The sequence below is a fragment of the Anopheles moucheti genome, chromosome 3 (genome assembly GCF_943734755.1).
Source record: "Anopheles moucheti chromosome 3, idAnoMoucSN_F20_07, whole genome shotgun sequence".
NCBI classification, from domain to species: Eukaryota; Metazoa; Arthropoda; class Insecta; order Diptera; family Culicidae; genus Anopheles; species Anopheles moucheti.
In genome coordinates, this window is record NC_069141.1 from 34,582,407 (window position 1) to 34,609,086 (window position 26,680).

A 26,680-nucleotide genomic window follows, 5' to 3' on the forward strand; every position below is an offset into this window, starting at 1 on the left:
AATGCTATAACTCATAACGTACATAAACGCACCCTCCAAATCCAGCGCCATTGGTCCCGCGTGACCTGGCAAAACCGTTTTCAGCCGTATAAAATCCAGAGATGTGTGTCGCTACGGACTTTTCTTCTTTATTTCAATAATTGGTTTATTAAAAAGATTTAATAGCTTTACATTCCATTTTCAGCCTCCCATTTCTGCTTTCCTCCGCACGCTACCATTACGAACATTCCATGATGTGATTTTCCTTCTCGCCTCCGCTACACCAAACGCGTCACCCGCTCGCACTGCTCGTCTTCCCTTAAACCGACACCCTTGCGAACCTTGCTCATCGTGGTATCCTGTGCGACCTCAAACTTGAACCATTCCCTGCCCTCCTTCCTTGCACCAAGCCGTTCGCCATTTCCAATCTTTCAATCGCCTAGAACTCTCGTGTTGCGTGTTGCATACTAACAGAAATAAAATGATTTTACCTTGTTCTCTCAATTGTTTATGCTTGTTTTTGTTTGTTGCTTTCGTCGTCCCCGAATTCGATTACTTCTTGTGTTATTAATGTGGTGGGTGGTCTGTCTCCAATAGATCTTCAATAGCCTTCTTTAGGAGTAACAGGTTGTAATATTTTTTTTGTTCACTACTTTTCGCTCGCTTATTTCGTCCCTTCCATCCATTCCCGCAATGATGTGCCTCATTGGAGTGTTTAAGAAACAAAAAGCTGCATTACAAACGCCACTCGCTTAAAGCGTTTGGATTTCGTTTTTTTTTCATCTCTTTTATTTTTGTTCTGTTGTTTGTTTCGTTTCTCCAATTACTAACGTTTTGGGTTGTTTTTTTGTCATTTTATCATTCTTCTTGCAATTTATTGGGTTTTCTTTTGTTTTATAGTTTTATAGTATTAAGTAATGTGGTATTGGGGTGTTTTTCTTTCTGTTCTGCAAAACTTTTGCTCATTTTGCGTGATTTGTATTTTGCTTTCTCTGTTGTTTCTTCACGATGCTCGAAAAGCGACACTACCCGGCGACAGGTATTTAAACTAATGTGTGAGTGTTTTTTTTCTCTGTGTGTTTTGTGTGCTCGTGTTTATATGTGTGGCATGTGTAGGAGATGCGTGTGGTCATGGTCATGTAGATTAGCGCCACACGGTTTAGGCGTGTGCTTCGGGCGTGAAGTATTGCAAGTAAAGATGTGTGTACTGCTGCGTTTTTGTTTTGTTTGCTGCACTGTTCTATCCCATGTTTTTTGTTTCTGCTTTTTTATGTATTACTTTTACTTTTATTATTCAACGACATGTTTTTTTTGTTTGTTTATATCTAGAAGGTTTTTATTCATTATCATCTGTGTCTTGGATGTATGCGTGTAGGTTGTGTATATTTGTATGTGTGTGTGTGTGTGTATGTGTAATTGGTTTGTGGGTTTTTGTTTTTTCTTCACTTATGCCATCAACTCATCGGTATCCTAGTAAATATTCTCGACTAACAATAGATTTTTCTGCTTCAGCATCTCTTTCACTAAGTTAGAGATTTCTATTTCTCCTGCGTTTGCGTCTGTTTTCTTTTTTTTTATTCTTCTTTTACCATTTGTAACGTTAATGTTAATTAAAATTTAGCGCTATATTCTGTTTAGGGTTGTTTCTTTTGTATGTTTTTTTTTATTTCGCTTGCCGTCTCTTTCGAGTTTTCTTCCCGCGTATGCGTTCGCAATAACTACACACGCTGCATCTGGCTTTTCCACATCTATGTGTTCGACTTGCTGCTTCTAGATGCACAGAATCTTTGGAGCAGATAAAGGATGTACGGTTTCATTGCACCCGATGCATAAAAAGAAGGAAAACCAAATCCGAACATAGCATTTCTATTAACCACACGCTGTAGAGAAAACATGTAATACCTATATATGCGTATATGCGTGCAGCGTGCCGCGCGTACAAACACGAACGACCGACGACAACGACGACGATGACGATGCGAAAAAACAGTCCGGTGGCCATTGCATGGCACCGAAAAACTTAACAGGACACGAGATAAATGCTATCCTAAATAAATAATTTCTTAAGCCCTTCCCGCTCGTAACGCCATTTCCATCCCGAGCGCTCATAATATACTACCTAAACAAAGGGTTCCACCGTCAGTAAGCACGCTCCCACCAACACGGATGGCGCACGGAACTCCGACGAGCATCCCGGCCAATATGATGAGTGGATGTGTTTGTGTGTGTGTGTGTGTGTGTGTAGGTGTGCAGTACACATATCGATCGATCGATTTGGTTTTATACTTTATATTCTTAAAAAAATACTTATAACTCGTAATTTTCATTTGTGTTCCTACAGATGCCCTAAGCTCCCATAAAGTGTTTACGTTCTATTGTACGACTCTCTCGCCCTAACACCTCTTACTAAGCGTCTATGTGTGTGTGTGTGTTTGTGGGTGGGTGCATGCGTTGGATATTTTCTGTTTCTGCTTGTGTGGAGAGTCCTTTGCGCTTTCTTAACGGTGTGATGCGTTTATATGATGTTGCTTCAAGTTTCAATTTTTTTTCGATAAGTTATACGCTCCACTGATGTTATACCAGAGTTTTTTTTCGTTTATTTTAAATTTTAACTCTTTTTTGCGTATATTTATTCGATGCTGATGGTTTGCAAAGAATGATTTTCTTCTTTTCCGATTGAAAGCTGCACCAATTGCAACAATAGGTTATGTTTCGTTGGAATTTAATTGTTTTTACTACGAAAACCGATGTTTGGAGTTAACGTATACTTGGGCTTAGGTAACCAAGTAGTAAAGGTTTGCAAATTTAACGTTGCTGCAACGTTCCACGACTTTCCATTCCCACACCAAACTCGACGACATCGGTTCGGGGCTTTAACGCTTTCGTGACATTTTTTCACAATAACAGAATACACAATCTTGCTTGCTAATCCAGCTGCTGAAACTTCACAAACAGTGCAAACACATACACACACACACACACGCGCATAATTCGCGAAACAATTGATGACGTGACGCATATTAACGTGTTAGTAGATCGATTATCTGAGAGTTTGAAACGTTAAAGATGTGTTCGATTTGTGAATGATTAATCATAGACTGCTGATTACGAAAAACACAGGTGCTCAGATACGTGAAAGAACCAGCCCAACGCCTAGCAGTACATTACGTTCCAAGTGCTAACGAGTACAAATCTCTGTAAAGGCCAAAGAATTCAATTTATGAAGATAAACACCTTGAATGATGTTTAGTTTACAGCATGGGCACACCTGTCCGCGCGAAATAGTATCCTAGTACACGATTCATGTCAAGTGTAACATCGTTAAAATGGCGACTATAACAACCACAGCGAACACAAACAGCCTGCGCGCGGAACTAACACATGTAACGCAGGTGTATAAACACGCCGCATTTCAATTTGACATCTGTTTACAACTCTAGCTTCGCTATTTATAGTTGTGTTTTAGTTTCAACTTTAACTTTCGCATTTGCATCATCGTCCCGATTTTTTCTTTGCATCTTTTTTTTCATTTTTATACAACTGATGGCATTTTTCGCGTTGCACCTTTTGGTTTTTTTTCAACAAAGTTTTTGCATATTTTTTAACGTATCTCTCGCACATCACATCGCTTCGCTTTTGTTGTTTTTGTATATATTTGTGTGGGGGTGTGTGTGTTGTTTACGATTTCTTTTACTTTATTACTTCTCTTGTATTTAAACTTATTCATTGGGCAGTGAGTGATAAGAATAGAAAGAGGCCCTTCATGTTTGTTTTTATGACTTTGTGTTATGGTTTGCTTGATCTAGGACATTAGAACGTCTCGTGACGATCGGTCGCTACATGAAAACACTGGCAAATCTGGCGAATGGTCTGTTTTGCAAGCGTTTGCGACCGATTTTGTTGTATTTTTACTTAAATTAAATCGAAGCCCCGCAACTTGAGTCGGTGTTTGTTATCCTTTACGCTACTTACTACACATACACACGCCATGCAGTAGTAATGCAACGCGCCATATTACGTATGATAGCACACCATTTTGCCATCAAGATGAAAGAAATCCTCCATGATTTGTTCGTTTTATGTTTTTTTTGAGTGTGTTTTATTACTTTATTTTATTCTTCAATAGCTGCTGCCTAGTACATCGTACACGTTGAACGAGGGCGGTGAAATCCTTACCCGGCCCGACGGCCTATGGCCATTGCCCAGCATGTATACGTTGTGTGTGTGTGTGTATGTGTGTGAGTACGGCACGAGAAGAAAGTTTAGCGTGTGATACAAACTACATTGCTCCATGGTTGATGCTTCTTTTGCTGATGTACGGGTTCCTTGACGCAATTCTTCCAACTAGATCTACAATTTGCAGACTATTTCGGGGCTCGAGAAGCGAATCGACATAGATGCGAGGCGACACGGCAATCGAAACGGGGGAACATGTTGAACCCTGTCCCATTTGCTTTATCATACGTTCGGTGCGGTGTCACCCGGTTTCTTATACCTTGTCTAGTACTATGTTCTTTTTGCCAGAGATCATGCTATGCTGTTTTAAGAGGTGTAGGTGGAGTTTATACGGAAAGTTGTGTCACTATATCTAGCATCTGCACCTAAAGAACACATTCGCTCTCCTTTTACTACCGTAGAGTACGCCTGAACGCGTGTATCGGTGTGTCGCAGGTTTAGGTTTTGGTTTGCTTTGTTCATTTTGTTTGCTTGCTTGGTTTGCCCTGACTTACTTGACTCAAGCAGAGAGCGGAATGCCTCCGGGGATTTCTTCTTGTTTTGTTTGCAATTAGCTGTACAACTTACCTACAGTTATTACGATGGTCTTAAATCCTTTACTTTTATTATTAGTTTGTTTTCTTTTTGCTTTTTTAACGCGGGTATTATGTATACTATTGCAATAACAAAATCATACAACAATCTTCACCAACCGATAGTAGCTGAAGTACAAGGAAAAGTATAAAATGCCTAGCCAAATGATTCAAACGTTACGCCACACATACCGTCGCCTACTGCAATGTGTTTTTATATATGCCCTTGATTTTCGCGCCTTCAGCCCTCCGTAGCGCGACGATTTTTTAATGTTTCTTTTTGCATTTTTTGGTATCGCACGCTCGTCAGTTGGGTGTTTTCGTAATGTTTTGGTTTTCTTTTCTGTTGTTTTTGTTTTGTTCAATTTCGACGTTCTGCGCCTTCAACAACGCTCCTCCACGTGACTGCTTGCGCGCTACATTTTGCTGCTGCTGGTTGCTGCTTGTTCTGCGGTTGTCCTAACGCTAGCGTAAACTCATTCGATACTTCTAGGCCTGCTTTGTGCCTTCTGCCCCACTACCATCTTCTCACGCGTACCGACGATCAGACTTCGGTGCACCCTTCTGCTCCCTACAAAAAACGATGATAACACGTGCGCCCGGCGAAATGTGCGAAATGACCCTGGTGGTATTCGCTGTTTAAACTGCCACGTTCGAGCCACCGATTTAATCGATCATCAGCTCGAAATGAACGGACCCTCTTCGCTCAGCCCGATCGTACATGATGTTGCGGGCCCAGGCTTTGCACTCGATGTTGATGAGTACGCCAGCTAAAAGGAGAAGAACAAGAAATACCACATTAATTTAAGTTTAAGTTTTAAGTTAATTTAAGTATCTACAGGACCAGTACTAGATCACTAGTTCTTTCGTTTGAATCGAATCAACCTTTCCAATTGCATTCATTTTGTTTCCAACCCATTTCAATCAATCAATCACGCCTGAAACTATGCAATGCACTGAACATACGGTTCTGTATGTTCATTGAGCTACATCTGCTCTGTATCTGATTTCGGGCTACAATCATAAGATCCCTCATCAGAAGATCGTAAACCTTGAACTCGAGATTTGCTCCTGAAAAGTAAAAGGCCGTATCTCATATCAAAAACCGGTTGGGTGTAACGTTTTAAATAAAAAATTTGGCAAACCGGTTTCATTGACACATTTCCTTGTTCCTGTTGCATAGCGGTACTCGTTGCAAGCAGCATCAAACATAAAACGGCTTAACTTTCCTTATGTGCAAGAATGCAGAATCCCGTTGCAGTTGTGAATTTCGGGGAAAACCGGTTTAAAGAGTTATGTCGTAATTTTAAGGGAATTGATATAATCACCTCCGAGGTCGTTTGAACGCCAGTCAGTTACGGTCACGGCAAGTGTAATGATCATGCGATTGCATCTACTTTCTTCAGCGCTATTGCTTTCCGTGTATTGTTTTTGTGTTAGTGCCAATGTCGTTACGTTCGGAACGCCCGATGTGCAGCAGGAAATATGCTACAGAAAACGCATTCTCAAAGGATTGCGCAATCCAGTGGTGTTTACGTTTGATAATGTGAGTGGTTTGATAGCAAAAGTTATAGCACCGGAAAGTGAATTTTATCGAAGCATTTAATCGCTGTATTCCGCCGTTTACAGCCTCTGCCGCATAAAATACAATACATACGGATTGAAGCACCCCCTCACAGATATAACACTGAGTTGGGTGTAAAGATTGTACGAGGGGGCATTGGAGAATTGTTTGTAACGATTGAAATAAAAGACCTAAAACGGTCCTTCATAATAGGAAGCAATGTGGAAGTGGTGGTAAAGTGCTCTTCACCACCAACCACTACAGCTTTGCCAACAACATCTACAACAACATCGACTACTGCTACCACAACGTGTCCTGCTTTTAGTACATCTACTACTATCTCTACTCCAACTTCGACTGTGTCGACCACTGCTTCTTCAACATCAACTCCAGCCACCACGAGCTCTACAACTGCATCTTCTACTTCGTCGACAGCACCCACAACGGCTTCTTCTACAACGAATACTGCCACCACCAGCTCTACTGCTGGTCCTTCCATTCCAATAACATCATCTACAACTCAGTCAGCTACGGCTTCTCCTACAACTTCTACTACTGCTGTTTCTACCTCTACCAGTGCTTCTACTGGCCCTTCAACATTATCGATTCCATCTTCGACCACAACTGTATCGACCACTGCATCATCAACAAATAATCCTGCTTCCACGAGCTCTACAACTGGTTCTTCCATTTTGCCGACAGTTTTCACAACTACTTCTTCTACAACGATTCTTGGAACCAGCAGCTCTACCGTTGGTGCTTCCATTCCAATAACGTTATCCACAACTCAGTCAACCACGGCTTCTCTTACAACTCCTACTGCTACATCTGCCTCCACTACATCTACAATTGGTCCTGCCTCCACTACCAGCTCTACCACTGATGCTTCTACTTCATCAACATCATCCACAACTGAGACAACCACTACTTCTCCTGCAAATCCTACTACTTCTTCTGCTTCCTCCAGCTCCTCAACTGGTTCTTCTACATCATCTTCGACTGAGTCAACTACAGCTATTTCAAGCACCGTTACCAGCACTAGCTCTACAAGCGATGGTTCTACATCGTCGACAGCATCCACGACTGAGTCGACCACTGCCTCGTCCACAACGACTCCTGTCTCCACTACCAGCTCCACCACTGATGCTTCTACTTCATCAACATCATCCACACCTGAGACAACCACTGCTTCTCCTGCAAATCCTACTACTTCTTCTGCTTCCTCCAGCTCCTCAACTGGTTCTTCTACATCATCTTCGACCGAGTCAACTACAGCTATTTCAAGCACCGTTGGCAGCACAAGCTCTACAACCGATGGTTCTACATCGTCGACAGCATCCACAACTGAGTCGACCACTGCTTCGTCTACAACGACTCCTGCCTCAACCACTAGCTCCACGACTGATGCTTCTACTTTGTCAACATCACCCACACCTGAGACAACCACTGCTTCTCCTGCAAATCCTACTACTTCTTCTGCCACCTCCAGCTCCTCAACTGGTTCTTCTACATCATCCACAACTGAGTCAACCACTACATCTTCAAGCACTCCTGCTACCACAAGCTCTACAAGCGATTCTTCTACATCGTCGACAGCATCCACAACTGAGTCGACCACTGCTTCGTCTACAACGACTTCTGCCTCAACCACTAGCTCCACGACTGATGCTTCTACTTTGTCAACCATAAGCTCTTCGACTGATTCTTCTACATCGTCGACAGCATCCACAACTGAGTCGACCACTGCCTCGTCCACAACGACTAGTGTCTCCACCGCCAGCTCCACCACTGATGCTTCTACTTCATCAACATCATCCTCAACTGAGACAACCACTGCTTCTCCTGAAAATCCTACTACTTCTTCTACCACATCATCTTCGACTGAGTCGACTACTGCTACCACAAGCACTCCTGCTACCACAAGCTCTACAAGCGATTCTTCTACATCGTCGACAGCATCCACGACTGAGTCGACCACTGCTTCGTCTACAACGACTCCTGTCTCCACCGCCAGCTCCACCACTGATACTTCTACTTCATCAACATCATCCACAACTGAGACAACTACTGCTTCTCCTGAAAATCCTACTACTTCTTCTGCTACATCCAGCTCCTCAACTGATTCTTCTACATCTTCCACAACTGAGTCAACCACTACATCTTCAAGCACTCCTGCTACCATAAGCTCTTCGACTGATTCTTCTACATCGTCGACAGCATCCACAACTGAGTCGACCACTGCCTCGTCCACAACGACTAGTGTCTCCACTACCAGCTCCACCACTGATACTTCTACTTCATCAACATCATCCACAACTGAGACAACCACTGCTTCTCCTACAAATCCTACTACTTCTTCTGCCACATCATCTTCGACTGAGTCGACTACTGCTACCACCAGCACTCCTGCTACCACAAGCTCTACAAGCGATTCTTCTACATCGTCGACAGCATCCACAACTGAGTCGACCACTGCTTCGTCCACAACGACTAGTGTCTCCACTACCAGCTCCACCACTGATGCTTCTACTTCATCAACATCATCCACACCTGAGACAACCACTGCTTCTCCTGCAAATCCTACTACTTCTTCTGCCACATCATCTTCGACTGAGTCGACTACTGCTACCACCAGCACTCCTGCTACCACAAGCTCTACAAGCGATTCTTCTACATCGTCGACAGCATCCACGACTGAGTCGACCACTGCTTCGTCTACAACGACTCCTGTCTCCACCGCCAGCTCCACCACTGATACTTCTACTTCATCTACATCATCCACAACTGAGACAACCACTACTTCTCCTGCAAATCCTACTACTTCATCTGCTTCCTCCAGCTCCTCAACTGGTTCTTCTACATCATCTTCGACCGAGTCAACTACAGCTATTTCAAGCACCGTTGGCAGCACAAGCTCTACAACCGATGGTTCTACATCGTCGACAGCATCCACAACTGAGTCGACCACTGCTTCGTCTACAACGACTCCTGCCTCAACCACTAGCTCCACGACTGATGCTTCTACTTTGTCAACATCACCCACACCTGAGACAACCACTGCTTCTCCTGCAAATCCTACTACTTCTTCTGCCACCTCCAGCTCCTCAACTGGTTCTTCTACATCATCCACAACTGAGTCAACCACTACATCTTCAAGCACTCCTGCTACCACAAGCTCTACAAGCGATTCTTCTACATCGTCGACAGCATCCACAACTGAGTCGACCACTGCCTCGTCCACAACGACTCCTGTCTCCACTACCAGCTCCACCACTGATGCTTCTACTTCATCAACATCATCCACACCTGAGACAACCACTGCTTCTCCTGCAAATCCTACTACTTCTTCTGCTACATCCAGCTCCTCAACTGGTTCTTCTACATCTTCCACAACTGAGTCAACCACTACATCTTCAAGCACTCCTGCTACCACAAGCTCTTCGACTGATTCTTCTACATCGTCGACATCATCCACAACTGAGTCGACCACTGCTTCGTCTACAACGACTCCTGTCTCCACCGCCAGCTCCACCACTGATACTTCTACTTCATCAACATCACCCACACCTGAGACAACCACTGCTTCTCCTGCAAATCCTACTACTTCTTCTGCCACATCATCTTCGACTGAGTCGACTACTGCTACCACAAGCACTCCTGCTACCACAAGCTCTACAAGCGATTCTTCTACATCGTCGACAGCATCCACAACTGAGTCGACCACTGCTTCGTCCACAACGACTCCTGTCTCCACTACCAGCTCCACCACTGATGCTTCTACTTTGTCAACATCATCCACAACTGAGACAACCACTGCTTCTCCTACAAATCCTACTACTTCTTCTGCCACATCATCTTCGACTGAGTCGACTACTGCTACCACCAGCACTCCTGCTACCACAAGCTCTACAAGCGATTCTTCTACATCGTCGACAGCATCCACGACTGAGTCGACCACTGCTTCGTCTACAACGACTCCTGTCTCCACCGCCAGCTCCACCACTGATACTTCTACTTCATCTACATCATCCACAACTGAGACAACCACTACTTCTCCTGCAAATCCTACTACTTCATCTGCTTCCTCCAGCTCCTCAACTGGTTCTTCTACATCATCTTCGACCGAGTCAACTACAGCTATTTCAAGCACCGTTGGCAGCACAAGCTCTACAAGCGATGGTTCTACATCGTCGACAGCATCCACGACTGAGTCGACCACTGCTTCGTCTACAACGACTCCTGTCTCCACCGCCAGCTCCACCACTGATACTTCTACTTCATCAACATCATCCACACCTGAGACAACCACTGCTTCTCCTACAAATCCTACTACTTCTTCTGTCACATCCAGCTCCTCAACTGGTTCTTCTACATCTTCCACAACTGAGTCAACCACTACATCTTCAAGCACTCCTGCTACCACAAGCTCTACAAGCGATTCTTCTACATCGTCGACAGCATCCACAACTGAGTCGACCACTGCCTCGTCTACAACGACTAGTGTCTCCACCGCCAGCTCCACCACTGATGCTTCTACTTCATCAACATCATCCACAACTGAGACAACCACTGCTTCTCCTGAAAATCCTACTACTTCTTCTGCCACATCATCTTCGACTGAGTCGACTACTGCTACCACAAGCACTCCTGCTACCACAAGCTCTACAAGCGATTCTTCTACATCGTCGACAGCATCCACGACTGAGTCGACCACTGCTTCGTCTACAACGACTCCTGTCTCCACCGCCAGCTCCACCACTGATACTTCTACTTCATCAACATCATCCACAACTGAGACAACTACTGCTTCTCCTGAAAATCCTACTACTTCTTCTGCCACCTCCAGCTCCTCAACTGGTTCTTCTACATCTTCCACAACTGAGTCAACCACTACATCTTCAAGCACTCCTGCTACCACTAGCTCTACTAGCGATTCTTCTACATCGTCGACAGCATCCACAACTGAGTCGACCACTGCCTCGTCTACAACGACTAGTGTCTCCACCGCCAGCTCCACCACTGATGCTTCTACTTCATCAACATCATCCACAACTGAGACAACCACTGCTTCTCCTGAAAATCCTACTACTTCTTCTGCCACATCATCTTCGACTGAGTCGACTACTGCTACCACAAGCACTCCTGCTACCACAAGCTCTACAAGCGATTCTTCTACATCGTCGACAGCATCCACGACTGAGTCGACCACTGCTTCGTCTACAACGACTCCTGTCTCCACTACCAGCTCCACCACTGATACTTCTACTTCATCAACATCATCCACAACTGAGACAACTACTGCTTCTCCTGAAAATCCTACTACTTCTTCTGCCACCTCCAGCTCCTCAACTGGTTCTTCTACATCTTCCACAACTGAGTCAACCACTACATCTTCAAGCACTCCTGCTACCACTAGCTCTACAAGCGATGGTTCTACATCGTCGACAGCAACCACAACTGAGTCGACCACTGCCTCGTCTACAACGACTAGTGTCTCCACCGCCAGCTCCACCATTGATGCTTCTACTTCATCAACATCATCCACACCTGAGACAACCACTGCTTCTCCTGCAAATCCTACTACTTCTTCTGCCACATCATCTTCGACTGAGTCGACTACTGCTACCACAAGCACTCCTGCTACCACAAGCTCTACAAGCGATTCTTCTACATCGTCGACAGCATCCACAATTGAGTCTACTAGTGCTTCCTCATCACCTACTACAACCACCATTTCCACAACTGAGTCTTTTACTCTGCCGACAGTTCTCACAACAGATTCATCCACGGTTTTATCTACAATTATTTCTATCTCCACTAGTTCTACAACTGCTATTTCTACATCATCTACCACCCAATCGACCACGTTAGATTCAACAACTCCTAACTCTAGCACTGAAATAACACCCTCAGTAACTCAACCTTCATCTACTTCTACAATAACCCCCGAAACCACCACTACTACCTCTGTATCCACATCTTCATCTACTACATCGTCAACAGAAACGATTACCATTTCAACGGTATCTCCCAGCAGTATGTCAACCATGTCAATGTCCTCATCTGCAGGAACAACTACTTCCAATTCAACCCCAAGATCAACTACAAGCTCATCCTCAGTAAGACCAACAGTAACACTCTTTCCCACCGTAACTCCATTTTCATCCACCTCTGCGCGTTCTACCACTAGTACAACGAAAGTTGCTTCCTCCCCGAAATATCCAATTACGTTAATATCAACACGTAAGAGTAATTTTAATGTAGTTACGTTTCCAAGCGGTTTGTTCACTGTCAAACCGATGCCAACATCGAAAACTCGTTCACGGCATTCTTCGTACACTAAATCAGCTTTCAAAAATAATGATGAACAAATCATTGTATACAAAAAGGCACGACAGTTTTTCTTCACCTCTGTATACTAGAGTTTTCAGTGACTACTGCATATTTTATCGAAATAAATAATTAAAACAAGCTTCCAACAACATCAATCCCAACCGTATGTTTACTTCCGTTTGTAAATACACATTTGTACTTTACAACAAAAGATACTTACTCTTTGGTTTTTCGAAGTAGACCGCTACTACAGGCGGCAGGTATCCATCAACGTTCTTGTACGGGAAGAAATATCCAGGGAATCCGCGACGCGGGATATACTGAATGGCACCGATGTGCTCATTATCGGCAGGGTTTTCGCCGGCACAGGAAACCCAAACCACATTAGTCTGCAAGTGGGAGTGAGCCTTAGAAAAGAATTTTCCATTTTGTATGAGCCTTTTTCAAACGACTTACGTTTTTATTTCCCCGAGCTTCCTCGCCACGGATATGTTCCTTAAGATCGTCGGGCATTTTCTCCGGCAAGTTGATCGAGGTATTGTACATATCCGGTACCCAATTGTAGATCTGTTCACCAAAATCACAACGAACAGAGAAAAAATGTATTTGATTAACACAATCACCAACTCGTTTGCCATCATATATCTTACCTTGTTCAGCTTCAAGAATATGCACGGGCTCTTTTTCTTAAAGTTGTATCGGTTTTCCTTGACGCACGGGGACCAGTTAGTCATAGGAACTTTGCAAACCTTGCCCTCCGGTGGTGGATTGTCGAACGAGCAATCGACGCGGTTATCTTCCTCTAGCGTGTAAGCTGCAATAGCAAAAGGATGTAAGATTAGGAACCTACCTGTTTCAACAATTGGAACCATCAATGCTAGTACTCACGTTTCAAAAATTCATCGATTAGTTTGGTCCAAATCTCAACGTTTCCGTTGTCGGAGGCTCTGTACCAGATTAACGAACTCTCCACATTCTGGTACTCTGGCGGAGTTGGTCGAAAGCCCAAACCTGTGCGACACAATTAGGCAAAGAATTTATAGCGCCTGCTCGTACTATTGTGCAGAAGAGTGGCAAGACTTTACCTGGATTCGACCCAATCAACGAACTGTCAAGTTGATATTTAGGCATCTGCATGTCTAGCGTCTGCCAGAAAACTGCCAGCATCGCGGCAAAGAATCCGACAAGGGCAGCATAGAAGCACACGTAGAAGAAGAGGATTTTCGCTGCAATAAAAAAGGAATTGGAGAGAAAAACACACACAATACTTGATTAATGAAGGTTTCATTAGTGTTGACAGTTGGTACGTTCTCCGGTGACGCACATTAATATGTATATTTAATATATGCAAATTTAGCTCAGAATAAAAACCACCGTCAAACCCGCATTATGGAAAGGGAAACGTTCATCCGTCACATTAAGCCGCAGCGCATTTTCTTCACGAACCCGTGCTTCATCAGCTTAAGTGACTTTCTATAAATAACGCTGCCTTCAAAACGGCCACGGCACATAGCATTTGCCCTTCAGACGTGCATGCGACAGCCAGATGAAACGTGTGAAATCCTATCTATCACCGTTTACGTCACTAATAACACGTGTGACATAAAAACACTCCGTCAGAATCCGTCCAACATCTGCAGGCTATTCCCGCACCATACCGGTGTGTTAGAAGTCCTGCAAGAACGATTGCTCAGCCGCAGTGCCGTTAGGAGCGTTGGTAATTGAATCCAAAACTTTGCTGATTGATAGTAGCCCCCATTTCCCGCGAGGGCTCTGCTGACTCATCCGTTATGCACTTTGTGCGCCTTCATTAAGAGTCCTGCTCGTAAAACAAAATCATTCCCAGGGGCCATTCGAGACACACCGGTGTGTATGTGACTTCGGAACCTTCCAGGAGCATGGGTTGACCTGGTGTTGCTTATTTTATATCAAGCTGTCCTATATCCAGGCACGGCACATGCACTCGACTATGTTCGTGTCACAGCACAACTGAACTATAGGCGTGCCATGTACGGTATGATCTGACAGCTGCAGGCTTGTTTGCTGCATTCACAAACACTGACCATGGCAGCGGAATCATGGTTGGCTGTCGCTGCCATTCCCAGCCTATTCAACCCGTCCGGGAATGCGCGATGTTTTGTGAATAGAATATCCCCGCAGGGCATAGACTGTGCAACGACAGAAAAACACTCTCGAGAATGCAATAACTTGCATTGCTGCCTTGAGGATAGAATCTTATTATCAGTGTGCATCGTATAACTGGGCACAGTTTTTCAATGCCCTTACCTACTACTATCCTACGAATACGAACGATATCAGCTTTTTCACATTCTTTTTGTATACAACCTTTTTTTTCCTTCGCTTGCCTCATCTGCACACTGTCGAAAAATATCAATTTTCATCAACAAGATATAACCGTCAATCATTATTCAGCAATTAACACGAACCACAAGCACCACGAAGGCGCCCGCTCGTGACGACTGTTTAACGACTGCGTTTGCTTTTACCCCCTACCCTCGTTAGTTAACTGCTCTCAGGTCGCCTTGACACCCAGTGAATGTGGTAGTATTCCATGAGCTGGAATCTCGTCGCTTCACCCAGAAGGTCACACGCAAGCTGACTCCCGACGCGATGAGCGGGTGGTAACAAGGCAGCTGGGAGGACTGGCAGCGCAAGTGAACAAATGAAGCGTGCTAATAAGCGTAGTGATAGCCGGAGAACAGCACAAGAACCGCGTGTGGTGATCACCAATGGAGATCAGCCGCCTGTTTCGTCATCGGAAATAAAAACTTGTCAAAAGTCACGGAATAGTTGAGCTCCTGCAGCACGTGCTTCCATGGGGAAAATTCAATTGCCATCATTCCTCAACCACTGTGCTAACTAAATTAACGAGAATAAACGAGTGTCCGTGCAGGGCATAGTCTGAGTGCACGGAAAAGGGAACCGCAATTGTTCGGGTATTTTCGCGCACAACCGGTACTTGTACTTGTACTGTACTTCCCCCAATCAGTCCACCTGTCATGCTGTATCACGCGCTGTCGTTGTTTTGGGGGAATTCTACGCTTATAATATCATCGCGCGGTCTACCTTACATAGTTGCCGGCTAGGCACATGTATCGGCAGCTTGCCACAAAATATTAACTGGCAATGCAATAAAAATGCGCTAACAGTGAGTGAAATTAATTTATACGAGCCAGGTTCATAAATCATTCCGCATGGTTCTCAGTGTCTCAGTCGCATGTAGCGTGAATGAGTGCACGGAGGTACATGCCGGCCGTGATTGATGACGTAGAGACATTGATGGTTGGTTAGTCCGTTCGCCCAGCTTAACTGGATCGATTATTGAAAAGTGCCCCAACAGGAACGGTACGGTACCGTATCGCATCGGGGAGATCAATTGAAATTAATGCTTATTGATTGTTTCTACATAGAATTAATTGAACCCAACCCAATGCTTAATTGTCTCCGTGCTGGTGTTCGGTTGCTTTGGGGCGAAAGTTGCGTGTTGTAGTGGGCTTAGTGTTGGTGGCACTTAATTGAGATGTCTACGAACGCGAAGAACTAGAAAATCGTACCCAATGAACCATGCTGCTCTGGCATACTTTCGTTCGCTCCCTTAAGAATGTATGACATTTTCAGATCAATCGCATTCTTTCATGATTGGTCGGTGAGTGAGATAAGACACGGCGCTCGGAAGTGGTCTTACGCCAAAATTACGCCCTACAGCATATTTTGATATTTTTTTCCATTTTATTTCCATGTACCCTTCTTTCCATGCACTCAAATGATGTTAAGAGGAAATGGTTGTTTTTTTTTATTTGAATCTCATTTAAAGTGTAAATTTTAACAACCCATCGAAACTGTACACAGCCTAGCAACAGAGGGTGTAAAAAATGTGTTCCGATGCTAGTAATTGGAGAAGGGAATTCCGTCTGCATCGCAAAGTTGATAATGAAACAAAATAAAAAAGACAACAACGAGATCCGTATTACTCACAATAAAGCACGCCTCTCCATATTTTTTTGTCGCCGGCCTTTCGCGTCAAACCATTCAATGGTTTTGTGTTCTGTTTACAGTACCACAACGACTGGAAACACTGTTTGTGTTTGTTTAGACAGCAAAAAATAAACCACACACGCTCACATAAACTTCTGAACATAAAACTGCCTACGAGCTACAAAAACTCATCGACCGAGAATCATTCAGAACGTTCGTCACGTTTCGTGTGCTGTGTGCCGGAATAAGTTATGGCTGGTCGAAAAAGCGTACAGCCAGAACTAATGCCAGAAACAGCGTGTACTGATACAGGCGAGCTTGTGATAAAAATTTCGCCAACGTTCCGACCATCAAACAGAAGTGGGTACCGAATGAGGTCATGGAATTCATTGACGCCATGTCAAAGCCACAGTAGCGGGCGGACGCGACAAGCCACATTTATCAGTAGACGTTGGCTGCTATGACAGCGTTATCGAGATATATTGAATATCGAGTGGTATTCCGGTAAAGGGCTAAGGGGGCTAAGGGATAAACTATTTGCATTAGGGGAGGTGAGCAGAAGATTCATATCTAATGGCCTGTACGGTGCGCTGTATTGTTTGCCTGTACAAAACAAACTGGATCTTGATAATGCCGTCCCCTTCATCATGGTGGAACTATTGGCGACATTCGATAACCTCATCAGCCAACCATTATCATCATCATCATGGACGTTGTGTTCCAATAATGCGCATGGCTCGTTGAAAAGAGCTACTCCAAAAGAACTCCTCCAAAGGAAAGATACGCTTCTTCGCTTCCGGTTTGTTCTAAACGTTGCAGGAAGCAACGTCTGCGAAAAGATTCCATAGTTTGATAAGAGCCATATCCTGTTTCACGGACACCATCAACGCATAAGCGTGGATAAGCTACCGGAAAGGGGATGAAAGATAGAGCTGAAGAGTGCAGGTTTCACCCTCTGGAACCATCCTCTGGAGAAGGAAGAATTCACTTCAATATAAACAAACTTTGCTTAAAAAGCCAACCATCATGCCCATGGGACGTTAGATCTCCATGTCCCTGAGCGAGGCAAGAACCCCTTCTCCCCACGTAAACACGTTGCGAAGAAAATAAAACCACGAGCTGCTAGCTGCCAACGCTCACCAATATTGCAACGTTTTGCGTCCAACTTGAAGCGCGTTTCGCAGCCGCCACCCCATACGCGCAACGTCAGCAGCGCATTTGCGATATTTTGGTGAGCGTTACGTTCGGAGGACTTTTTGCCACCAGGGGACCTCTGGATCGGCAGAAATGAATGCCGAAACATTGGACAACAGTGTGAAAGAGATAGCTTTTGAAGAGATGGGTGAGACTAGCATCATTATTTTGCGGCGCGATATGTATATTAATAACTTTGTTGAGCTGACCAGTACAACTGGCGCAAAGCGTCAAGTGTAGCCGTCAGGTGCTATGGCCAATGACAGCCATTAAGATTAATCCCCAACGAAATGTTCTACTGAGCAGCTACCACTTTTGTAGTGAGTATCGTTTCTAAGGTCAAATCCAAACACTTCGCAACTAATGCCAAAAGTCAGAAAAAGTTGCAGAACTGGTTCCATTGCCCCAATAGCTCTCCAGGCCACCACCTCCTTTCCTTTGGAGGGTTAATTTTATTCCGTTTCTTTTCCGATTTCTTTCACGCGACAAGAAGAAATAAAACCAACATTACCTGGAGTTGCAAACAAACCGGTGCGCAAGATACACAGCTGTGTGTTGGTATCGTTGCAAATCCACCGCAAGAATCGCTGATCGTTCCCGCCCGTCGGTGTAGTCTAGAACGACAGCAGCTCATTGGATTTGCTCAATTGGAGAAAACAAACTACACACCAATAATGATACCCCCGACCGTGGAATGGCACAGTGCAAACAAGCACGTGGAACTCCCCGTTCAGCCTTTCATGGCACAAATTAAATACCCTTCCCAAACCGGTTCGATCGGTTGGAAGTCGCGAATGGATAGACTTCAGTGCTTGATAAATCTCACCGTACCACAGCGCCGGCAATAACTTCCCCCTTGAAACAATTCCCCATCCATCAAAACCCCTCGGTGGAATGGGGACTTTTGCTGTTGTGTTGTGCAGATGATTCAAGAACATCTCCACGGTTCCACCAACGGTACGCTCTTGGACCTTCGAGGTGAAAATATCGTTTATTGGAAAAAGTAAAGTGTACGGTTATTTATAGGCAGGGCGCAGGCGCACGGAACTCCCTGTCCCGCTTTGTCCGCTCCATCGGTTTCCTTCCTCGGTGCCGTTATTGAACGTGCCTGGTTCCGCCAAAAACTGGGCCCCCGATGCGGAACGCTCACACACACACCCACACCCACACGCCCACCGGGATCATGTGCCGTCGTAAAACCGTCTGAACCGTCCACGGCTGTCTTAGGTCTTCGAGCCAGTTGTTGTAGCGGAAGTGCGGAAGAAAAGGGAATGCCTGGCGGTACTACAGCAACGGGGCAAGTTTACGAAGTATTAAATTTAGCAATTGGTGCGCATACCGTTCGTGCTTCGGTAGAATTTGGTTTTGTGCATGAAGACTCTTCCGTTCCATCACAGCGTTACGTGTAGGGATGGAATATTGAACCCTGCCCGATGCATGCCTGAGTTGGCCGTTATCGATCGTAGTGCTTAATAGGATTCGTAACTTAATCGTTGTTGCAGAGTTTCGGGTTAGGAATACTTCCAACTGGAAACTTGAGTTTTAATGGTCAGAGTAGGCTATGGCGATACTGAGCAATGTATGGAGTTCTGACAGTTCTGGAGCACCTCTACAGCTGTCAAAGGTTACTACTATTTGTTGACTTTTTTGCCAATGAATTAAGCCAAGCTAGTGCTGAACTCAATTTCTGAATACACTCACGCTATTTGAGTGCTTACTGTGCACCAGCACGCACACAACTGCATGTTAACCTTCTTAATTGTCTCATCAATGCTCTATGCTCGTCGGAAAACCTTCCTCCAGGAGGACGTTCGCGCGCTCTCTTCGAACCGTACGTATTCGAGCCATTGCAGCATTGAAATTCAATTCGCTTCAATTTAAATAACAAATATGTTTGCGATGCATACCTATGTCTCAGACGGACGGTACGGGGTGTATCGTATCGATAGGCATACGATTCACTCTACATTGTGCGACAATGGTACGAGGTAGTGACGTTGGTAGAATGGCTTACTCATACATCACATGTCGGTTGAAAGTTTTATTATTAATAAAAAAAACTCGACCATTCTACGAGTGCAATACAGAGAGAGAAGAACTCGGTTTTTGTTAAGGTTACATGACTTACATAATCAACATTTTGAATAGGATATAATACTACTAATCCATGTTTAATGAGCCAGAGTCTGAGTTGTTTTTTTGTGTTCGAAACCCAAACATTTCAATCTCAATTTTGCACCGAATTATCTCGCAATAGACGCTTCGAAACAAACTGTCATCTGAAATCAACACGCTTTTATCAAATTATGCATATCTCATTCGTCAACCGTATTACTGCAGGGCCAAAGACCGACCTGCTTATGTAATGATCCGGTTCACCTAATCGTGTCGCCTTCACGTGTCGCTAAATTGACGCATCCGGAAACTGAGCGACATGTACGAATTACGATAATTGTTAAGCTTTGGTAGAAAATGACACAGTCACAGACACAGTGCTTAGTTTGTTTCGTTTTTTTCCTACCTTTGGTACAGTATCCTTCAACGCGGTACAATCGTACAATATCGGATGAATGCGAAACGAGCTTTTACGTTGGAGGTCAGGCTGGCTAACTGTGTGAAGACGATTACATAACCACTGCCTTCGTACTCCACTCACAAACACACACGCACACCGATACAAACGTGTCCAAACACAGACAGAGTCAATCATAACTTCAACCGTGTGTACGTCCCCAGACATCATTGAAGGATGTTTTTAAGTTAACTGTGATTTTTTGACTACTTAAAGTCTGTAAACTTTTGTTTTCATTCAAAACTGCTTTTCTCAACAAGAATGAGTGCTACAGCTCCTTAGCTACCCACTAACGAGTGCTGTAAAGTAGAAGAAAGGCAGGTCCTACAACCCTTCAAACATGAGCTCCAAAAACTTGGCACACCTTTGCAGGTTGCGTAAGCGCTCCTGCTGCTACTGTTAGTCGTTCTTCCGTTTTCTTGTTTGCTTGGTGATAGCAACAATTCAAACGGAGGATAAAAAATAACGCCACAGCTACCACCTACTTCAAGGCTAGATCATCAATCACATCTATCCTCATCGCATAATTTATTCATGCATGTGTGCCTGCTCGCACGATACTCGGTGCTTTTCCCTATTGGTTTATCTAGCATTATCGCCTATGTTTCACACATTTCAAGTGCTGTTTCGAGTACTAAATTACACAACGCTCATAAACCCTCAACGGAATGTAACGTGTTGAACCTTTTGCTTAATCATTTTGCACCATTTTCCGGCAAGCCGTTGAACAATACCATAAGGCGATTAATACGTGAACTGTGCGCCCAGAAACAATTGGACGAATTGTGTGGAAAAGTAAAAATTTATGTAACCAGCTTTCCAAACGGTTCGACGTGAAGAGCAAACAACAAGAAGGAAAAAAAAACATGCAGGTGAGTGAAAATCCTCGCGAGAGGATCCCATTTTCTTACTTCACTTTCTCTGAACTGAGAATCATTGCAAGCAAGGTTCTCTCGCACTCACACCACGGGAAGCTCTCGCGTGTGCATGGTGTAGTACTTCCTTCTACAGCCGTGCGTTTTAGTAACGCGGAAGGACACTTGATGGCGCTGCTGTCCTATCGCACGGGAGTGAAGCTTAGTGCCCTTGTCGGGCTCTTCCCCAACATGGCCCGATAAAGCGTAGCAACAAAAAGCACACACACACACACACACGCCCGGAGCAAAAATCCAATATGGCTGCGCCCTATTTCGCGTTATACCAACAGGGACATAGAGCAGGATGACGGATGGTATCGTAACTACTACTACTACTAATACTAACAGTCCTACTACTAACACAACTACGATACAGGAACACATCTTCGTCCTCCACCCCTGTTTGGGGCACCACTTACCCCAGCTAGATCCGGTACGGCCAAGGCATTGGCTGGTTTCGCTGTTCCACAGGAACGTCTTAAATCCTTCCCATTTGCCCATCTTGGGCGGTGGGGCATAGTACTGTTCCGCTACCTTTTTGTCCGCCATGGTTGCTGCTGTTTCTGTTGCTGCTGCTGCTGCTGCTGTCTAATGCTGTGCACACGTTGGCAGTGGTCTGTTGTCCGGGTGCGGACGGGTTCCTTTTTTTCTAGGACGATCACTTACGCTCTTACGCAGTCCTGCAAATCGGCCACCCCACCGTTACTGGCCGTATCGATCGATCTTTGATCCTTTCGCACCACGGTACACTTCTTTCTTCTTTTTTTTCCTTTGCAATTCGATGCACCACTCTCCACAACCAACCAACACTCTTCTCTCGCGATCGCTCTCTCTCTTTCTCTCCCTGTGGCGCTTTCTCGCTCTTCCGCTTCCGCTATCGGTTATCCACAAACACGCGCGCGAACGCTCACACACACAGCACACAGCAGCAAACTCGTTCCCAGCACCAACTCTCTAATCCCCGAAACTGGATCGCGGTGCGTGTGTGTTGATCGGGCGGCAGAAATGTCAATGGTACGGTACGTTAGACCACCAAATCACCGACACACCACAATGGGAGGGGACAAAAGTACGGGAAAATTGAAAAGAAAATGTTAAAGAATAATCGTTAATTTTTATGCAAAATGGTTGTGTAACTATACTGCGTTACTGGGTAGGCAAAATCTGTCTCTACTAGTTCTATATCGCGCGGTTACCGAACGAAATTCGCCCAACAAGGACCTCAGCCAAAACCGGGATGTTCCGTTCGGACTTTTTTATGTAACCACCTTCATACGAAAGGCAATGTGCGCGAGCGCACGTCTTTATGGTGTCATACTTGTCCTCTTCAGGACCACCACCACCACCATATCCCACCCTCCCCAACATCCCCACACACAATCGGGACAGTGTGTATGTATGTGCGCGTGTATGCACTCAGTTTTCATCGTCTCTCACAGGTTAGCAAGGATCCTGCAGGAATCATACAATAACTGCAATAACTGCAATAACGCATATTGCAGTGAATGCTAAGTTAAATCGTATTACTTTAAGCATGTAACTTAATAGAGTAGGAATAGAATAAACTTGTCCAGAAGCTCATCAAGCTCCATCGTTTGCTGCATCTCTCTCACAATTTGTGAAAATTCTCCATTTTCCCGCTATTGTCCTTGCAGGTCCTTGTCTAATGCTCCAGAAAAGTTTCTCTCACACAAATCCACACCAACACATACAATCAAGTACGAACACATACACACACACACATATACACAAGAATGAAAAGCACAATATAGTGTACTATTGTCGACTCCTTTTTTATAGTCACCAAAAGGCTAGTTGCATCTCTTATATCACTGCCGTCCTTTTCAAAAGTTTTACCCAACACTTTTCACATTCGAGTTAGCAATTATAACAGCACTTATATCCTGTAGTAAATTGAAGTGATCTAGTTCTACCCCTACACAAGGCCCACAACGGCTAGCACAACGTACCCGCACAGCGCAGAGCACCTTTACAGAGTGCGTAAGAAACGCGCTCGGACCAAGCAAGCTACGATACGCCTGTAACCGATTCAGTCGCGGTTCTGAAAACGAGTCACCATGCTGCCAACTGCCTTGGTTATTTATCCACCAACCCTTAAAGAGATTCGGAAAAAAGGGGGGCATTCAATGCTCGCGCGATCTCTCTCCTTCTGGTTCTCTCGCTGTTCGATAAACTCTTGCTTTTTTTAGTGTGCTTAGTACAGGGCGAACTCTCTTTGTATCTCATTCTCTATCTTTCTCCCTCTTATTTCTCTCTCTCTCTCTTCTCAGTATGGAAAAGTGTGAGCTCTATCATTGTGGTGGAGCATTTTCGCACTCTCGCAAAATTTCAAAAGATCCTCTTGCTCGCGGAGAATGAGCACACCGCACGCTCCGCTAGTATGCGTCCAGAATGGAGAGAAATGGAGGACAAATAAAATGGCTAAGCAGGGAAAGTCGTTTCGAAAAAAATAAATTCGCGCAAACCGTTGGTGCGCATGCCTGCCGCTTTCGATCGGTGCTGCAGAGACCTGAGACACTACCAGCAACACCACGGACACAAGGACACCCTCACCTCCTTCCCCTTTCCATACCATTAGCACACATACACACCCACAGCAGGTGTATTGGTGTATCAGTGGAAAGAGAAGGTAAGACAGAGCGAGGCACTACCATGTTCCCGTATGACAAAAGTTTTGGAGGACACCGACAAGGGTGAAAAGTTGGCCGAAAAAAGGGGGACAGGCAGGCATCACGCACGGGAGGCACGACCCGTAGACGGACTGGAGCCACAATTCGTCCATAATGGATCAATGCGATCCCACTGCTGGACTTATATCGTTCCGATGAAGTCCTGATAATGACGGTAAAGGATTGTATTCCTTCCTTCTGTTCTTTGCACACTCTTTTCACACACGTCGTCTGTGCTGCCATTCTCGCTTAGTGGCCCACACTTCCACACACACACACACACACTAACACGGACACACGAGCTGGCCCTCTTCAGGACGAGTTATGACACTGGGATCGATAATTATTTCCTTTGCGTTAGCCATTTGTCCTATGTTTTCCGCAACCAGCGTACCATGTGATCCACTTTCTTGTTCATAGGCCGTGGGCAGTGGGCCGTTTTGCAATGTAATATGTGTTATGCTTCGTGTGTCCTTCTACAGCCAGGGAGCTAGTTAAATCATCATCCCACCACAACGCGTGCCCTAACACCACAACACCTTTTCCACTGTTTTCTTTTAAAACCACGACTACTTTTCTCCCTTAAATCCTTAAAAAACTCAAATCAAGTTTGAGTTTTCTATTTGCTAAAGTGTTTAACCCGACGGAACAGGCACGGCAGAAAAAAGCTAACCTCTTACTATGACCACATAGAACCGAATACTCTATGCAAGTGGCCTTTTCCACGGCTCCCAAGGATTGTTTCCGGGGGAAAAAAATGGCAACCGAGTGAGTGCCACCAGTGCAATTACGTATATCAATCGGTCTCTTTCTCGCTTTTTGTTACGCTTTCCGCTGGTACTCACGCTCCGATTTTCCAGGAAAATCTACCACACTGGATAATGTGCAAGGATCTTCGCTGCCGGAGACCGAACGAGTGTTTGCGTCCGAAAGAGAGGCACGGTTTATAGTTCGTGCTCTAATTTTTTCGTTCCACCACCGTGCGGATGCCAGTGATTGTGTAATCATCAGTTGGTTCCAATTCGCTTGACCCACCGTGCGCCTCCATCGGTGTGTGATGCAGCCGCTCATTTTCCCTGGCTGCCATTTTCTTACTCCTTCGGTACAGAATTGAGAGAGCACGGTGCTCATTCGATACGGAAAGAGAGAGTAGAACTCATTTGAATGTTTTTTTTTAATTTCTCTCTTTCCTATGCTGTGTGTATATGTGTGGTTGACGTATTTAGGGAGGAACACCTCCTTTTCGAAAATGTGTGTGGAGTACCCGAGGAAAAAAAAACATAGAAACTCCCTGTACAAAATGAGAGAACGAGATGTGATACGGCCAAAATCCATTACGTCATACCTCAGCTGTTACGCCATTAGTTTTCTCTGCAGCATACACCGTACACTGTTCACGCGGCAGTATTAGCACTCAGCACTACCAGGAAGGCTCGTTCTGTCCTTGAGTCTCCTAGCTTAATCTGACTTCTCCATTGCTTGCTATGATTGCTGTTTAATCGTAATAGCAGAACAAAGAAAAAAAAATCATATTCATTCCTTTTCTTCCAGTCGGCACGGCATGATGAAAACGGCATTAACAGGCCTGTTTGTCCCACCTCATCAAACCTTCCACTTTGCAGCACACTATCTCGAAGCGAACATGTTTGCGCCCGCTCCGTCAATCAGGCAGCAATTATGTAACCATTCGGCACACACTCGAGCACAGCTTTTCTCCAGTGCCGGTGAGTGTTAATTTCCTTACTTGTTTAATTTTTTTCCATTTTTCCCCCTTTTCATTCTGCCGGACGAACTGGAGCGTCATCACTTCCGGTTTGCTTCGGGCATATTATATTCACCAACAGCCAGCCGTGCCTTTCTAGCTTTTCATTATTAGGGCACGATGTGTTACAGGTTGGGTTGGGTGTGTTGGTGCAAAAGAAAAACGCCTCCAGCGATAGTGTTCGATAAATTCGTTTTCCACTTCGAAGCGGCTAACGAAAGCCGGAAATCTATTCGAGGTCATTCGATGTGCCGTATGGCGTGTGGCCAAGGTGTGTATGGAAGCAGAAGAAGATGAGCAATACATTGAGTTAATGTATTCAGGAAAGGTGTGAACAGGAAATTGAATGAGGCGCTAGTAAGAGTAAATAGAAAAATAACTATAATGTTAGCACTAGGGAAGGCAGGAAGCTTCGGATGATAGGAATTGAGGGGAGGACATCAAGGATACTAAGAGAAATCCAGAGTGTAGCTCGAAAAAAAGTATAATTAACACGTCGCAGGTCGTGATTCGAAATCTCGTTCTGGCCGGTCATAATTAGGACGATTAGGAAGATTTTTTTAAACTAGACTGTCGAAATGCGATTAAATTCATGTTATCTCGCTATATATATAGTTCACACAGGGATATTCGTTGGGATAATTGTTTTTACCAGTTACGTCAGATTAAAAGAGATCTGATTTACGTTGCTTACAGTGATAGAGATTTGATCAAATAAAAAAAAAACATGATTTCAAATCTTTAAATCAATAAATTACAGAGTAAAAAAAAATACACTTAAAAAATCTGTATTCATCATACATTAATACTAATAACTATCACTATACTATACTAATAATAAAAGCAATGTGACAAGGTGACTGTT

General features: G+C 44.5%; 1 protein-coding gene across 2 annotated transcripts; it reads right to left on the reverse strand.

Moving 5' to 3' along the window:
* Positions 1 to 679: 679 nt before the first annotated feature.
* On the reverse strand, positions 680 to 24,779 carry LOC128303946 (sodium/potassium-transporting ATPase subunit beta-2). Of its 2 annotated transcripts, none has more exons than XM_053041050.1 (8): positions 24,727 to 24,779; positions 21,783 to 22,330; positions 13,770 to 13,910; positions 13,573 to 13,695; positions 13,335 to 13,498; positions 13,141 to 13,251; positions 12,905 to 13,073; positions 680 to 5,557 (listed from the first exon to the last, which is right to left on the reverse strand). In XM_053041050.1, exons 2-8 carry the CDS (start codon positions 21,910 to 21,912, stop codon positions 5,454 to 5,456), a joined length of 942 nt encoding a protein of 313 aa, XP_052897010.1. In that variant the 5' UTR covers positions 21,913 to 22,330; positions 24,727 to 24,779; the 3' UTR covers positions 680 to 5,453. The 2 variants fall into 2 exon arrangements, with proteins under 2 accessions (XP_052897010.1, XP_052897009.1); XM_053041049.1 differs by lacking the exon at positions 24,727 to 24,779 and adding an exon at positions 23,334 to 23,456.
* Between the last annotated feature and the right edge of the window lie 1,901 nt (positions 24,780 to 26,680).

Bases quoted from the DNA above. Each gene is read 5' to 3' on its own strand.
- LOC128303946 (XM_053041050.1), bottom strand. From the start codon at position 21,912: ATGGCGGACAAAAAGGTAGCGGAACAGTACTATGCCCCACCGCCCAAG. The intron at 13,911-21,782 runs GTAAGTGGTGCC...TTTTTATTGCAG, and splicing joins CCGTACCGGATCTAGCTGGG to CGAAAATCCTCTTCTTCTAC. The intron at 13,252-13,334 runs GTAAGATATATG...TTTGGTGAACAG, and splicing joins TATTCTTGAAGCTGAACAAG to ATCTACAATTGGGTACCGGA.